Genomic DNA, 18,444 nt, shown 5'->3' on the forward strand with positions numbered 1-18,444 from the left:
CCAAACACAACTTAGCAAAGTATAGGTGATCAAAATTTATATTCCTTTGGGCAGAGCTCCCGCATGTGAACTCCCCATGTGAACAAAGGGAGAAAGAGATTTGGGGGAGAAGAGGAAGAAAGAGAAAGGGAAGAAGCTGGAACTAAGTAATTGTTCTTTGTTATTGGAACTTCACACAAACAATAACAAAAAATGAAAATTAGGAGATTTCACTGTCCTCTCAAGCTACAGACCTCAATCTCTTCCTCTCTCTTCACTCTCAATTCCAGAGAAAAAGCTATTTCCTCAAACTTTTGCAATCAAGCTCCTGAACTCATCCCTTATCGGAAATTGCTCTTTCCAACATCAATACTGCTCTTACTGCCAAATGTTAGTTTTCATCTTTCTTACACTGCAACTGACCACCTTTCTCCCTCTTGGATTACTCATTCTCTCCTTTCTGGGTTTTCATGACACTGCTCTCTCCTGATTCTTCTCTAAATTATAACTGATTGCTCTATCTCAAGTTTATTCTGCTGCTTTATCATCCTTATCATGTCCCCTAATTTTGGGTGCTCTCCATGGTTTGTCCTAAAACCCTCCCCTTAATCATCTCATCAGTGCCAATAGTTTTAATGATCATCTTTATACAGATTCCCCCCCCCCCCCCGTCTCTGTCTCTCTGTCTCTCTCTCTTTCTTTCTCTCTCTCTCTCTCTCTCATCTGGCATTTTCAAATGGACATCCTAAAAACATCTCAAACACAACACATCCAAAACAAAACTCATCTTTCCTCCTAAGCCTTTATCACTCAATCTTCCAAGTTTATAACCTTGGAATTACTTATCCTCAACTTTTCATCACCTTCCATCATCCCTGAATAGCCAATCAATAGACAAATCCTGCTGTCTCTACTTCCATAGCATCTCTTGTACTTCACTTGTACTCCTCACCTCCAACCAATTACAGGTAAAGATAGTTTTCAAAAGTCATTTTTGTAAGACTTTGTGTTCCAAATTTTTTTTTTCCTCCCTCTCTCATTTCCTCCATCCTCAAGACAGCAAGCAATCTGATAAAGGTTATACGGATATAATAATTTTAAACATATTTCCATATTACTCATGTTGTGGAAGAAAAATCAGAACAAATGGGAAAAACCACAAGAAAGAAAAAGCAAACAAAAAAAGTGACTCTGCATTGTCTCTATGGTTCTCTCTGGATATGGATGGCATTTTCCATCACAAGTCATAGTATCTCTTGTGTCTGACCCCTATAGTCAATTCACACAGTTATTACTTTCCTTAAGCTACCATAACCTTTCTCTGGGACTACTGCAATGGTCTCCTAATTAAGCCTCCTTGCACCAAGTTTCTCCCCACTCAAATCCATGTTCCCTCTATTCAACTTCCAGAATGCTTTGCCCTAATCATGGATCTTACTGTGCGTTACTCCCTAGCCAATAAACTCCAATGAATCCTCACTGCCCCTAGTATTCGATGTAAACTCCTCTATTTAGTTTTTAAAAGCTCTTCATAACATAGCCCTGACTGATCTTGTTCAAATTTACTATACATCCTTCCAGGGCTCTGCAATGCAACTCATTTGTCTTCCTCTGTGTTCTTCCATGACATTCTTCTTGCCTTTATACAAGCCATTCCTCCCGACTCACCTCTGCTGCATAGATTCCCCTCCCTTCTTCAAGATGCAGCTCCAGCATCTTTTATATGAAGACTTTCCTGATCCTCCCAAACCCATTGTATTTTATTTTTTAAATGTATTACATACAAAAGGTAGTGATGCATGTGGATAGAGCAGGCCTTGAAACCAGAAAGCCCCAGGGGGGTCAAGCTCCAACTCATTTCTCCAGGCCAGAGGTTCCAAACGGTTTTGACTTCTAGGAGTTTAGAAAGTTGCCTAGAACAGTGGTCTCAAACTCAAACTGAAACAGAGGTCCAGGGACCTCAGGGGGTCCAGGTCTCCAAGACCTTTTTAGGGAGGTCCATGAAGTCAAAACTATTTTCTTAATAATACTCAGATGTTGTAATTTCAAATATGGTAAATACTGATAGATATAACTCGCATAAAACAAAAATTCTTTCGAGAAGGGGTTTTAACTAATTTTTAAGCTTCAGAGAAGGTGCTGAACTTTATAGATGAACTTAATTCATCTTTTCCTATGAAATCATAGATTCAGACTCTTTCCCTATATTTATTTTATATATATTCATATATATAACTTTATAAATCTCTCAATAAAAAAATATTATTCAGATTAGGGGATACTCTATTTTTTTTTTTATTATACTCTGTATCCCCTTTGCTTAGTACATAGTTGTTTAGTTTCAGTCATGTTCGACTCTTTGTGACTGCATTTGGGGTTTTCTTAGCAAAAACACTGAAATGGTTTGCCATTTTCTTCACCAATCCACTTGACAGATGAGGAAGCTGAGGTAAATATGTATCCCATGCCATCAAACTTTGCCTGTTTGTGTGTGTGTGTGTGTGTGTGTATGAATGTGTATAAATACATACACATGTATGTATGTATATAAAGTCAGTGATCCTACTCGGGTCGATATAGGATCCTCTGGGGGAGAGGGGAACAGAAACCAAGGGAAACATAAATATGAAAAACAAAGAGATATATGAAGGAGTCATAGGGTCACTGATGACAAATGACAAATCACACAACTAAGAGTGAGGCCAGATTTGAATTCATGAAGATTAGTCTTCCTGACTCCAGGAAGCATTGCCTCCACTGAGTCACTTAGCTGCCTCAAAGCTCATAGCAGGTGCTAAACAAATACTCTGACTAAATATTGTCAATTTATTGTGACCCAGAGCCCTTATTCCAATCCCCACCCCTTCTTCTTATAACAACTCTAAACACAATTACAAGAGAATGTTGCAGAAAGTTTTCCATTCTTAATCTGGTAAGAAATCTTTCTTCATTTTCTTCCTGTGAAAATGAATAATTAAGCAATGCACTGAAAGCTGAGCATTAAGTATTACATACACACACACCAAAAGCCCCATTTAGATAATAGAGATTCCAACTTGATCACATTCCAAATTTCAAGCATAATATCTCTTTCTCTCACACTTTCAAGTATATCTTTGCAAGATAAAATTACTGGAGGTCTTGTTACAAACTGAACAGGTTGACACTGATTAGGCTCATTGTTAATGATTCTTTGATGATGTGCAGAATTCTTTAAAAGTCCGTGTCTTAATTCAGTGCATTGATTTTTTAAGAGAACCCCAAATGAGATCTTTTCCCCAATTTTAGGGCAGGCCAACAGGCGGCCCCATGAAACTGAACCAGTGTGAAGGCTCAACCTCCATGTCACATCTGCTTTGAACATTAGACCCCTGCTCATTTTTAGCCTGAGATTCAAAATATTCTGATTATTCACATTCACCAAAACTGTCAAAATGGGATTCTTACCAAAGTCATCTTCAGTTTGTCTGTAACAGCTAAATTGTAGTTGTGAACCTTCTCTTTGATTTCCTCTGTGCTGAGATAATTGTGGGTTTCCTTTTCTTTCTCAACATCCTATAAGAGAAACAAATCAGGGCCGCTCATTAACAATATGAGAGAAAACACGATAAGCTGGGGTTCCTTTTGCATTCCAGGGAAGAACAACCTTGGTGTACTTAACCTTGAAACACACTCCACCCACTCCAACCCAGCTGCAGTTCTCAGCCTCTGACTGTCAACCTGCTCTGCGTATTTAAAAACAGACCCGAAAACCACACTAACACATGTGGCATTTGTTTCAAAATCCCTCCTGCCTAAAAAAAGTCACTTCTTGGCAGGAGAATCAGTTCTGGAGAAGGAGACCGCTAAATCGCTTCCTTCTCTGATCTAGACCGACAATTTCCATTCCATACAATATTTAAGGCAATATTTTAAAAGCGCTCCCCGTCCCCCCAAGAAGAATTCATGAATCTGAACCTGGTCCTGTCTTCCCAGATCGGAGGATAGGGAATAAATAAACATCCACTGAAGATTAATCATATTATGTGCAGAGAACAATTTAATTTTTTTGAACTGCAAGTTACAAGGAAGTCACATAATCAGAAATCAAGATTATAGACTACAGGTCTATAGAAGGTCTAGTATAAACCTGTCTTTCACAAATAAATAAAATGAAGCTCAGAGAAGGAAAAGGCCTGATCCATGATTATACACCAAGTTAGAAGCAGAGCTGGGACTTAAACTGCAGTCTTGTGCCTTTCTCAGTAAACCGCATTTTTATGCTGAAGGCCAGATGTGCTTTTGTTATTGTTGTTTAATCATTTGAATCGTGTCCGACTCTGTGACCTCATTTGGGGTTTTCTTGGCAAAAATACTTGCCATTTCCCCTTTTGACTCATTTGACAGATGGGGAAACTGAGGCAGAGTTAAATGACTTGCCAGGGTCACACAGCTAAGTGTCCGAGCCTGAATTTGAACTCAAGTATTTCTGACTCTAGGTCCAGTTGTTTTACAGTTCTTTCTTTAGAGATGAAGAAACTAACGAAAATAAGGTTAAGTGTTAAGTGACTTGCCAAGGATCACACAGTCATTTTCCAGCCTCTAGACCTGGCACTCTGTCCACTGTACCACCATACACCCACCTACTTGGCTGCCCCAATGTGACTTAGAGTTATAAAAAACAAGCCCAAAAAATGGCAACTTTCAGTAAACTTATAATCAACTATTATGGGGAATCACTAAAATTAAAGATCTCTTTAAAAAATCACTGAACTAAATCAGTAAACAGAGTGACACTAATACTTATTTAAGATTTATAAAGCATGGCAGCTGGATGGTGCAATGGACTTAATACTGGCTATAGAATTAGGCGCCTCAGAATTCAAATCTAGTCTCAAACACTTTTACCCTGGGAAGGTAAAAAAAAAAATTATTATTATTATTCATTAGACAGATAAGCAGGGCAAAGGGTAAATAATTTGTTTTAGGATCATATATACAGTTACTCAGTATCTAAGAGAGGATTCAGGACTTCATGACTCATGGAACTCCGTTTATACCATAGTGAAAACAAAAGGAGTTAATATACCTAAACTATTTGTGTTGATTATAGAGATCCCCAAAGTATTAAGTAATGATTCAAATGTAATCAAATCATTCTACCCTTCATAGACTGCCAGGGGTAAGGTTTTAAAATTCAAGAGAAAAGATTTCCCAATTTAAAAACAACAAGAATTGGGATAAAAGACAATGAAAGGAGATTTAAAAACGGTCAGAGACAATCTAAAAATAATCAATTTGATTGTATAAAGAGCAATTAAAATTAGATTTATTAAACTGGTTTCTTCCCCACCTGCCCCATCATGAAGCTTTTGAACACTTGTTTCTTACAACCCAGACTCATCACGCTTGTACAAATTCAATCCTCACAGCTGGATATTATCCAAGCTGGCATTTGTTCTCAATCCTCTCCGTGCAGCAACTAGGGTTATAAATACACTGAGGATTTCTACTACAGTGCTATACTCACACCAACACCATATATAGTCTGAAACTGTCCTTCAGTTCTCAAGCTCGGGGTTAAGACTTGGAGAGGGGAACCAAGGGGGAGCGCCAGCCCATTCCCTGCGAAGAGAAGACTGGGCGGGAACTACCTTGCTTAAGGCACGTAAGGTCAGCCCCTGGATTAACTCCACGGAAATCAGACCAACTCCAAAGCATATGTTCATTCCATGGCTTTCATCAAGAATGCCCATTAACAAGCTCTGGCAGCCATTCTCTCTCCCCCAAATTTTCTTTTCAGGAGTCTCTGGTCAGGCCCAAAGGCTGTGGGTTCAAAGAGCTGGCCAGAATGCCCCGGTCAGAAAACTCCTTCTCCTTATTAGCGAGGATTTCTACAACACCTTTGAGCAACACTCATTCTCTGTCACAAAGGAAGCAGAAAGCAAGGTTTTCTCCTTCCTTCTGGGAACTGAAGGCTTTGTTTCTACGTACATCATTTCTTGAGACTTCTTAGACTATATATACTACTGATGACTTAATCCAAGATGGGAAACAATGACCACCCAATGGCATTGCTCTCGAAAGAAGGGCAGACCACAGGGATGAGATGCTGCTCTTTTCAGGTTGAGTTGGGAGTAACCATTGCTCCATCCAATTTAACTTTTTTTTTTTTTTTAAAGTACTTACCATGTAGCAAGGCACAGTACTAAAGGAATGTGATTGAAAATGAATAAATTCTGCTCCCAAAGGGAGGGGAAGAAGGAAGAAAGAGCATTCATTTTAAAATTCATTTGGGTTTCCCATTTATGGCTATATTTTCAAGGTTTTTATAACTAGCACCATCAAAATAGTCTACCTTGGTGGCCCAGGCCAGGTAGGACTTATAAAGGTGGAGCTGGTTATTTCCTTTCTCATTTGATGTTTTTTTTTTTTTTTTAAATCTAAAGTAAATTCAAATTAACATTCAATTATCTATGTTAATAAAGATTCCTCTAACTTGTTTATCCCTTTAAATGATGCTTTGTTTAGATGTTAACATCAGGCTTGGGTATTCCCAGAAATAGCAAAGAGAAACTTATCAGGATGGTGAGATCAATGAAAAATGTGGGGATAACTAAAAATAAAAAACCCAGGGTTCTAATTCCTGCTCTGCTCCTGAAGTTTTTCCCAACCCCTCTTAATTCCAATGTCTCCCCCCGTTAATTATTTCCAGTTGTGTATATATGTATGTGTTTATATACAGTCTCTCCACCTAGACCGTAAGCTCTTTGAAGGCAGGACCTGTTTTAACTCCTTTCTTATCCTCAGAGTTTAGCACAGCACCTGGCACATAATAAGCACTTAATAAGTGTTTATTGATAAATTGCTCCTAAATCACACTGTGGGACCCAGTTCTGGATCCCAATATTCTGATCTGTGAAGTGAAAGAGAATTAGATGGATTCTAAAAATCTTGCAGTTCTTGACCCACACCACTAACTGCCTATTAACTATTTTGAACTGACATCTCCTCCCTCCCCCTCCATTCTTCCCTCCCTTCCTTCCTCCTTTCTTCCTTCCTTCTCCCTTCTCCTTTTTCCTTCCTCCTTCCCCTTTCCCCTCTTTCCTTCCCCCTTCCTCTTTCCTCCCTCTTCCTTCCCTCTTTCCCTCCCTCCCTTCCTTCCTTCTAATCAAGGTTAAGTGGCTCACCCAGAGTCATAAAGCTAGTAAGTATCTGAGACTACATTTGATCTCAGCTCCTTCTAACTCCAGGACTGATGCTATGGACATCTATCTCAAAAGCAACAAGGCCCAAACAGAACTCGAGTTTTCCTGTCAAACTCATCCCTCTCCCAATCTTTTCTATTCACATTCAAGGTTCCACCATCTTTCTAGTCACCCATTTTTGCAACACTGTTGTCATCCATCACTCTACTCTCTGCCCCAAAATGCTCAGATAAGCTTTCATGGCCAGCACCCTTGTTAAGACCTTCATTATCTCTGAATCTAGACTACTTCCCTAATTTGGGTCTCTCCCCACTCCAATCTATCCTCCACACAGTGGCCAAAGGTCTCGAGCAAAGATCTAACTATACATTCAAATTCTAATCACTTCTTGAATCAAATATAAAGTCCTTATTTGGCAATTATAGCTCTTTACAGAATAGGTCCCTTCCTACCTACCTTTCTGATCTACATATATTTCAATTTCCCCTTTCTGAAATGTTCACGATTCTACCATACTAGAGATCTCTCCATAACATCCCATCCCCTATCTTCACATTTCTCTGTCTATCCTCTTGTTCCATACTTGTACCTCTAGATATTGCTGGTTTTCTTCACCCAGTTCAGGATATTTACTGAAGGATGCCTTTCCTGGTTTCCAGAGCTTCTAAGATCTTTCTTCCCAGGTTACTTTGCAGTGATTTGTATACATTTTATATATGCATAGGTATTACACATATTATTTCCCACATTAAAATGTAAGATTTATGAAGGCAGGTAATGTTTTACTTTGTATTCCTGACACTTAGCACAATACTTAAGTTCTCAGTAGGTACCTGATAAATCAGTTGACCGGGTTAGGAATGTCCTTCCTTCTCCCAGAAATCAAAAATAAATAAGTCAAGATCTTCCAATCAAAAACACTATAAACTCAATCAGGGCTGAACCAAACAATCTCTAAAGTCTCTCTAAAATCTGAAGCCCAAATATCTATGCTTGACTCTGGGGATATAAGCTAAAACAGGGAGATAACATATCAAAAACGCATTGCTATTTACTGCTCCTTATCAAGAAACCAAGTTGGGGTCATTCACTAAAAAGCAAATGAAATCTAAAAAGACCCAAATACATTGACTATTAAAGGGAAGTAGTTGAGTGAAAGAAACTATAAAGTGGCTCAAACTTTAATGAATGAAAAGATATTTGCTGAGTGTCTACTCAGGCATTGAGATAGGCCCCAGAAATAGAAAGACAATGAATGGAAAAATCCCCACTCAAAAGGAGCTTATGTTTTTAAGGAGAAGACAAACAAGTACATATGTAAATATGTAGAGAAAATAAATATAAAGAGAATAAATTCAATTAGTCGCTACTTTACCTTTTGTAATTTATCTGTCAATCTTGGAAAGAATTCCCCTTTTAGTCACCTTTAAGAAATGTATCTGATCTGACTTTCTTCTAATATATATTTTTTAAATTTTTATTTTTGCAGAGGCAATTGGGGTTAAGTGACTTGCCCAAGATCATCCAGCCAGAAAGTGTTAAGTGTCTGAGGCCAAATTTGAACTTAGGTCTTCCTAATTTCAGGACTGGTGCTCTATCCACTGCTCTATCTACCAACTAGCTGTCCCTAATTTTTTTAATGGTATAATCTTTAATATTTAAATCATATATCATTCTGAATTTATTGTGTTATAAGGCATAAGATTCTAATCAAAGCCTAATTTTTACCAGACTGTTTTCCAGTTTTTTTAAGACACATTCCGGCTTAAGTACTGTCAGTCATGCAAAGATATTAAGATTTCAAAATTTAGAGGAAATTTAATTATTTGGGAAAATAAAAAAGTTAATTAAAAGTATAGAAAGCAAATAAGGAGCTCATCAATAGGTCATTTAAGTTTTTGTATTTATTAGTGATTAATTAGTGAATTCAATTATTTCTGATTCTTTCTTAACAAAACTGTTCTAATAGTTGACTTGTCCAATTCCAAATAATTTTGGTGATTTTTATCTTATAATTTGAGTTCTGAAAGTACAAATCTTTCATTCCTAGTTTTTTGTTTTGGAGGCAATGGGTTAAGTAACTTACTTGCCTAGGGCCACAAAACTAGTAAGTGATGAAGAATTTGAATTTCAGAATCTCTGGACCCAGAGCTGGCGCTCTATTCACTATCACTCAGCTACCTCCCATTCCTGCTGGTGGTGATGGGGGTTTTAATTAATTTTCTTGATATTGTTTCTTACTGTTAGACCTGAAGAAACCATTTTTTGGATAAACCTCTCCAAAAGGCTAAATACTTTTGTTTCCCCCCCTAAATCAGGAAGGGATCCTCCCCCAATACTCTAAATGCTATTGCTGACTGGACCACTCACTTGTGCAATCTAAACAAAAGGGACAGAATTTGTATCTGGAAGAAATAATGCCTATGAGCATTTTCAAACTTAAAAGACAGAAACAATTCTTTCATTCATGAAATGGGAAATGACAAATGAACAGTGTGAAAAATGGGTACCACAGGAAGAAGATGTGAAAGAGAGAAAAAAAGGAAGAAAATGCACATTGTTCTTTCATTGTGGAAGGGAGGGAAGCAAAGCTATTTGTGAATGTCACATGAGTGATTTGTGATGGCATCCACCAATTTAGGTGCCCACCTCAATGTCTGTCTACATGCGGCCAGTTTTTACAAATCCCTTTTAAAATAATTCACTTTCCTGTATTCTCTGCTTTCTCCATTATCACAAGGGGTATTTTCAGTGAGGGCTAGTTTAAATTTCCATGAAGCAAATCCCGGCAAAATCTGTTTTTTCAGTCAGTCTGGTCTCTTGGCTCATGGGTGGGGTTCCCTTCGGTCTCAAAGGAATTTTCTCATGAGAAACACACCCTATGCCACAGAGATGCAATTGTCTTCACCCATTATTCTGTATAGAAGATGGGATTAGAAACTGGACCCAGTCAGTGGCCACAAGATTGTCATAACTAGTCTATTCTATGGAAACCATGTAGAATATGATCATCCCTGTATCCCTTTATTCTTTTTATTTTCAATACTCTCTTTCACTTAGCAGAAAAACTGTTGCTTTTGAAATGGAAAGGACTTAGGATTCAAGTCTCTAAACTCCTCTGCAAAAAAAATCTTTAGAGCTCTAAAATTAATGAACCTATGACACTACTAACCTAGTTAGAATGGCTAATTGTCATTTCCCCTCAGAAATTAAAAGTTCCTCAGAGGAATATAAACAGAATAGAATCTTAGTAGAATACAAAAGCAGAGGCTGTTTTCATCATTATATAATCAGAGCCCAGCTTAACATAAATGCTTGCTGAATTGAACAAAGTATTTTTCTAGATGGATGTGCACTTATCCAAAAACAAGAAGGGCAGCTAGGTGGTAGAGCACCAGGCTTGGGGTCAAAAAGACCTGACTTCAAATTCAGCTTCAGATAGCTACTAGCTGTGGGACCCTTTTTGCCTCAAAAAAGGTCCCACATCTATAAAATGAGCTGAGGAAGAAAAGGACAAACCACTCCAGTATTTTTGCCAAGAAAATACAGATGGATATCACTGAACAATAATAACAAACAATAATAAACTCATTTACATATATGTGTGTGTATGTCTATAAAAATAAAGATCAACAAAACTATACAGCAAAAATATACTAAATATCCAAACAACTGCCACTAAGGATAGTAGATAGAATGCTATCAGATCCATTTCACAGATGACAAACTAAGGCTAAAAGTTAAATGATTTGCCCAAGATCACACAGCTAGTAGCAGATTTGGTTCTTGAACTCAGGTCCTTTGGACCTCTCCTGCATTATGCTTCCAATTTCATAATCATTCAAGGATCCTTTGGTCAAAAGCCCATAGTTGTTGTAACAGCTGGCCAGCTTAAATGATGAAATCTGCAGCTGAAAGAATAAGACTGAATGGCCTGCCAGCATAGGGGATCAAATTCAGCAACCTGGATCCAGATTGTTCCCTGATCAACTGTATAAGGTGATGTGAGAAACAGAGCACAGGTCCTCATGGCAGGAAAACTCGAGTTTAAATTCGGTCGCAGATGCTTCTAGCTGTGTGATTCCCAGCAAGTCACTTAACCTCTGCCTCAGTTTCCCCATCTGCAAAAATGAGGATAATAAAAACATCCACCTGGCAGGAGAGGTAGTGACGATCCAATGAGTAAGTGCTATCTGAGTATTAGCAATTATTATTATATTAACTATAATCAATTATTGTCTAATAGTACACTGTTCTCATATTTTTCAATACTTCCAGTTAAGTGAACTAAATTGTTTCATAAAAATGACACAGTAAATAAAGTGCTATTTACATTATATTATTTTGCCAGATGTTTTTGGCAGAGACTCAAAGCAGAATAAATCAGCAGAACCTGTAGAAAAGACCATTCCTTTACTTAGAGAAACAATCCCTGGAACCTTTCCCCTTCTGTCCCAAATCAAAGGAAACTAGAAGCTAGAACATTTTTACTTTATGAGAGTATCTGGTCTGTAATTCACATGGTTATGAATAAAGAACAAAAACCTATAAGTACATTTCTTAAAATAATAAAGTATTTAAAAGAAAAAGTATTCCAAAACACACAAACAAACCAAATTCTGTTTAGTCTGAAGGCTTCTGAGCAGCCGTTTCTGGGATCTACAAAACCTCTATTCCTGACCTTAAAAGCACAGTTTGCTCCTTGGTCCAGAGCTTTCCCTGGTGAACTAGCTGTTGACATGTCAGAGAGTCATACGTGCCTGGTATTAATGCTTATCTTACTACAAAAGCCTAGCAAGCAGATTCATAATGCTGGCTAAAGCAGCAAAAGCAAAGGATAGATTTCCACTATCTATAAATGGATTATTTTACCATGCTTCCTCTTGTCTGATTCAGATAGCTCTACAAATGCTACTTTGGAAAATGTTTTTAATGTTATGCATTTTAATATACTAAATATCTTTTAAACTATAAATTTAATAAGAAAAGCAATATAAACATTTGAATTTTTTAAAGTTACTGTATATACAACTGAACATATGTCTTTTCTTTCTATTATATATAGTCTGGAATTTTTTTTTTTTTTTGGGGGGGGAATGATTCAAATTTAACACATTTTTCCACCTGTGTTTCTTTCCAAACGGCCTTCTGCACTTTTTTATTTAAAAAAAGGATTCAGCAATGTTCTTTTCTTATTGTAGTATCCACTAAATAATATGTAACAATATACTAATTAGTAATTGATATATTGGTAATGATATATAAAACAACTAAATACCATGACCTCCAACTACCCCAACTCTTTTCCCAGAAGCAAAATAAAAGCCCTCTTTTATAACAGATCAATATAATTATGCAAAACAAAGCCACATTCTGGTAGTATCTGAAAATGTAATCTAATTCTGCACCTCTAGTTCATCGCCAAGAGATGGGCAGCATGATTTATTATCAGTCTTATGTAGCTGGAATTGATCACAGTGGCACAATCAAGGCCTTTTACTGCTGTTTTTCATTACAATATTATAGGCATTATATATGTTATTCCTCTTCATTCTACTCACTTCTCTTTTCATCTTCATAAAAATCTCCTGGGATTTTTCTAAATCAGTCCTTTTTTTTTTTTTTTATCATTTTTATGATATACTAATATCCCATTACATTTATACATTATAATTTCTTCCAGCCATTTCCCCATTAATGAACAACCACTGTTTCCACCTTTTATCCTATAATAAAAAGCTACTATAAATATTTTAGATACATGGTTCTTTTTCTTTTATCTTTTTTGAGATATATTAAGTATAAAAGTGATATGCTGGTAAAAAGGTAGATACTGTTTAATGATTTTAGAAATAATTCCAAATTGCTTTCAAGAATGGCTGACCCACTTTACAATCCCTCGATCATGAATTATTATTGCTGTCCTCCTACAAGTTATTTCTAACAACTGTCATTTTTCTTTAAAAAAAAAAAATTGGGGCAGCTAGGTGGATACAACACCAGCCCTGAAATCAGAAGGACCTGAGTTCAAATGTGACCTCAGACACTTAATATTTCCTCCCAACTTCAGAAAATTAAAAAGAAAGTTGCTTAAATTTTTGATCAGTTGATCAATTTTCTTTCCTCTCTTATCATTCTTTTGTAGTCAAGCTTCCAACTTTATTATACAACTCAAACTAGTTCCTCTAAAATTACCAATAAGTTGCTAATTATTAAATCTGATAGTCTCCACGGGAGTCATTTGGCTCCCTATGACCCACATGTGGGAGATAGTACCCTGATTGTGCCAGGAAGTTTAGACTATGGAGAGGCTTGTAGCTCTTGGCTCATATGGTGCTTGGGTTGCTGCAAAGGTAGGGAAGGGAGGAAAGCAATCTCTTTGCAAGTTACTTGACTTCAGTTACCATTATAGCCTATTTTAAAGTCTTTGAGGAAAGTTGTCCTTTTTTTAATAGATAAGGACACTCTAGAATTAAATTACATTCCTTTTCAGTGAATATTATTGCATTTAGATTTACAAAAAAAAAAAAATCAATAAAAATAACAGTCTGGCTAAACAACAAAAAATTTGATCTTCATCTTGGTCATCATCCTTCTTGAACTATCTTGCTGCACCCAACATTGTGTTTCTTGCTGGAGCTTCTTCTCTATCTTCTACTGGTTTGACCTCTCTTTCTCCATCTCCTTTGCTAGAGAGGCCCCATAGAAACTTATAATAAATTATTCTTATTATTAATTATTTCTGTTTACTGGTCTGACCTCTCTTTCTTCATCTCCTTTGCTAGAGAGGACACAAATAAACCCACAATAAATTATTATTAGTATTAATTCCTTCTACTGGTCCGATCTAACTCAATCTCCTTTGCTGGAAAGGCCACATATAAACCCATAGTAAGTTATTATTATGATTAATTCCTTTTATTGGTCTGATCTATCGCAATCGCCTTTGCTGAAGAGACCACACATAGACCCTTAATAAATTATCATTATTATTATTATATTATTACTACTACTACTATACTTGTGTATATTTTGTATTCTTTCAATAGAATATAAGCTCCTTTAGAATTGGGGATGTCCTCCACTTTGTTTTGTTTTGTTTTTGGATCCCCAATATGTAGCACAATATCTTGCATATAAATAGGCGCTTATGCTTGCCAAATTCAAGGCTCTCCAAAAATCAATGGTGAACCTCATATCCCTAGTTACTCTATGGAACACACCAAAGGATATGGTTAACTTGACTTATGTAAGTGGTGAACTTTAGTTCACCAATACACTTATGTGTGAAGCATTGTATTACATGCTGGGATATAAAGAATAAAAAACAAACAGCCCTTAAGGAAATTACATTTTATTGAAGGAATACAAAATATATAAAAGCACAGTAATTCCCCAGTGAACAAACATTTATTATAAATCTACATATGACTCCGTCCCCTCCAGCAATGGAAAGACAAGGAGAGTGCATTATCATTATGGAAATCCACACTAAGTAATATTCATCACCCCACTCTGAGTATGATGGTCATGGACAGGTACTCTCAGTCTATCTCCAAGATGGGCTGTCCTTAACACAACAAAAGCATGTTTATTAAGCTTGGAAAGGCATTGGGAAAGAGATGCACAATGGTAACAACTGATTTAATTAACTGCAGTTGTAAAAGGCATTAAAGCAGAGTTTCAATTGGGTCTACAATGACCTCATAAAAACAAAACAAAACAAAAAAACCTCTCGTTACCCATTCTGACCTACCCTATATGGCTGTCTTTTAGGCTGGGAGCTGCAGACTCTCATTGGTTTAGAGCCAGAGAACAAACTTGGTGGATGAACAGCTTCAGTGACGCGACCCAGGAGACAACTCGGGCTCAGAGACCTGGCTTACTCTGACAGGTTTGTTGAAGCTGTAACTGGATCTGCTATTCATTTCTGAAATCTAATATCTTTGGGTAGCTGCTCTGTAACTTTCTAAACCCAAACTCTAACCAGCTCAGCATTTTCCCCATAATCCCATTATCCGGGGCTGACTAGTTGAAATGAAGGTGGCTAAGACTGTGTGCATGCAGCAACTGCTCAAGTTGTACCTACAGTCAATGGCCAAGGTTTAAGAAAAAAAGGTGTCTAGGGCTTTTGTGCCTAATTTACCCGCTAACTAGTTCTGAGATCCTAAACCTGAGCCTCAACTTTCAAATCTATAAAATGGGGATAATACTGTGTCACTGTCACAGAGTTGTTATGAGGCTAGAGTAAGATGTTTACAAATGTTTGGCTATTCAAGTCAACAGGCATTTATTAAGTGCCTACTATGTGCTAGGCAATTCTTGCTAAGCATTGGGGATTTGTTTTTAAAAAGAGGAAAAAAACTACCTGCTCTCAGGGAGGCTCATGGTCTAACTGAAAGAGATAACATGCAAACAATGATGTACAAAAAAAGACAAACAAAATAAATTGGGATTTAGCTCAGATTTGAAAAGAGCCAGGGAGTCCAGAAGATGGAGAGAAGGAAAGGCTGAATTCTAGCTATGAAATGCTAGGAGTTTGGAGGCGGGCAGTCTCCTGGAGGAATAGCAAAGAAGCCAATCTCACGGTATTTCAAAGAATCTGGTAGCTATAGGAAAGACTGGGAGAGTAAGATGAGGTCATGTTATAAAGGGCTTTGAATGACAGGTGGCATTTTACATCTGAACCTGGAAGTGATAGGGAGCCACTGAAGTTTATTGAATAGGAGAGTGACATGTTCAGAAGATCAGTTTGACAGCTAAATGGGAAATGGCCTGGAATGGGGAGAGACTTGAGATCGACCCTCTACTTTCTATATTTTCTAAAAGGTCATCCTGGTATACAGTAGCCATCTGGCTCTATGTAAATGGTGATTGCAAATGGAACTTTAGGAGCCTCTTACTCAGTATTACTCATTTAAAGTTAGACTTTTGCTCCATTGAGAGTTGGGAGGAATGGAGAGGGTGGGAATACATCACTTCATAAAGTATATTAAAATCAAGAAATAACATTAAAATGTTTTATGGGACTTTTAAATCCCAAAGGGTGACATTAGAACCAAAGGAAAGGAAAGCAATTGATTCACCTAGAGGTAAAGCCAGGTATGGGAAAAGCTGGTGTGAGCAAGAGGCAGATAAAACCAAGCATCCAATAATTAGCATTCACCCAACTATCTACCCCAATCTCCATTCCTTGGCAGCCAATTGTGTCTTCATAGGACTATAAGGTTCTTGCTCTTTCCCTATGACTGAACAGAGATCACAATTCTCTTTAGATTTATAAATCTAAAATAAAATGTAGGTACATCCAAGAACAAAGGAAAACATTAAAAAAAAAAAAAATGGAGTGCAGGAGTTTCTGGTCAAACATGGCTTGGATAATAGCTAAAGGGACTGATAATAAATAACCAAGATACCATCTAAACACATCTAGGAGGTAGTGATCCCAAGTTAGGCCATCTGAAGGCAAGCTTTTCATAGCAAAGAAAAACATTTTGAATGTGCAGTCCATCCTCCCAACAGCACCACAAATCTACCATGACTATTTTGGTCAACAAAATGTCTAAGGTTTTGGAGTTCTATGTTAAAAACTGGATAACTGGAACCAAGAACATCGAACATAGGCTGTCAGAGAAAAAAGGGTACCTTAGAAATAGATTACTAGCCTCACATTTTATAGGTAATTATCACAGAGTTAAAGTGACTCATCCTAAGTCACATAGCAAATTAATGGCAGAGAGCAAACAAAATTATGTTTGAATAGCAAGTTGTACATAATGGATTTGCAGTTTTATGTATAATCATTTTTAAAAACATACTACATTATGAAAATTCCATGTTTTATTCCATAAATTAAAAAAAAAATCACAAGGGTCTTTCAACAATACCACGCTCCTTTTGTTTTCTACTTTGATAATAATTTTAAGAGCAATTCTTCTTGCTTCCACATATATATCAGTCCCATGACAGATCCCACTCCATAATGATGTTGCCCTTCAAAAGCACTACACTCAGTACAAAAAGCTTCAGAGTACTTTCCTCTACATCTTAGAACAAACACTTAGGCAGAAATAAAGATTTTGCTTCTGTCAAACTATACACAATTTCGTCATAAGGAACTTGAAACTTGGATAGGCATTACACATGGAAGCAAGCCTTGGACACCTGAAAATTACAAATCTCATTTTGGCAGAATTCTTATTTTCAAGCACAACTCAAGGTGTTGACTTTACCTTAAGCATCACCTTTCCCTTCCCAAAAGAGATTAAACTCATTTTGAGGATAATAAAAAGATAAGTAATTCAAACAGAAACTCCTGATTAGAACTTCAAAAAACCTGAAGCAAACAATTTCCAAACTAGAGGATATCCTTTCCTTAAGAAATTTCTACTACTTTGATTTTAAGGATTTGCAATATTACAGCCTGGGTTAATCCAGGCCAAATCAAGAACATTCTGAACAAAAAGCAAAGGATTCATGATCAAGTTACTAGACACAGGTCAGAAATACAGAGATCAGGATCAGGGGTGAAACAGGGGCAGTAAACAGAAATGGAGGTCAGAAAACAAAGGGATCTCCAGTCTGCCTGGCAAGGGAACTATCTAAGAACTGAAGCCATCAGAAGCAGGGCAAATTGGGAAAGTATGGAAGGTTAATCAAGTTCACAGGCTGCTACAAGGACAGGGCTAACAAAGCAAATCACAGACAGAAGAGAGGGGGTCACCAAGCTACTTCTGGAGAAATGATGGATTATTGCAACCCTTCTGGAAATCAACTTGGAAGTACTTAAGAAAAGTGATTAAACTGCTCATAACCTCTGATCAGTAATCCCATTTGTGTAGGCATGTACTTCCAAATCAAAGACAAAGAGGGCTTCTTAAACTTTTCCCACTTGCAACCCCTTTTCACCTGACAAATTTTTACTTGACCCTGGGCATACAGGAATATAAAATGTTTAATTGACCCTGGGCATACAGGTCTATAAAATATAAAATAAAAACCAAACATTTACTGATAATAAATCCTAATTTCACAACCCTCCATATTCAATTATGAAACTCCATATGGGGTTGGAAGCTACAGTTTAAGAAGCTTGGCGTATAGACTTAACAGAAATGTGTTTTGTGATAGCCAAACATAAAAGGAGACAAAGTGGAAAAATGGTTGAAAAAAAACTTGCAATGTGTTCAGGTAATATGATATTGTTGTGCACAAAAAAGATGAATATGAGGAATGTGTATACATATATACATATATTCACTCCAGTAATCTTTACCAA

At 37.0% G+C, this 18,444-nt stretch overlaps 1 protein-coding gene across 4 annotated transcripts in view; it reads right to left on the reverse strand.

Annotated features, from left to right (window-relative positions):
- Nucleotides 1-18,444, reverse strand: part of RASSF3 (Ras association domain family member 3) — a 91,493-nt gene that overhangs the window by 13,270 nt on the left and 59,779 nt on the right. For all 4 annotated transcript variants that reach the window (XM_051963720.1, XM_051963722.1, XM_051963721.1 and 1 more), the window contains one exon: nt 3,427-3,534. In XM_051963720.1, the coding sequence (XP_051819680.1) occupies nt 3,427-3,534 (108 nt within the window). The remainder of the gene's footprint in view (nt 1-3,426; nt 3,535-18,444) is intronic.

This window comes from Antechinus flavipes, chromosome 5 (genome assembly GCF_016432865.1).
Source record: "Antechinus flavipes isolate AdamAnt ecotype Samford, QLD, Australia chromosome 5, AdamAnt_v2, whole genome shotgun sequence".
Lineage (NCBI taxonomy): Eukaryota > Metazoa > Chordata > Mammalia > Dasyuromorphia > Dasyuridae > Antechinus > Antechinus flavipes.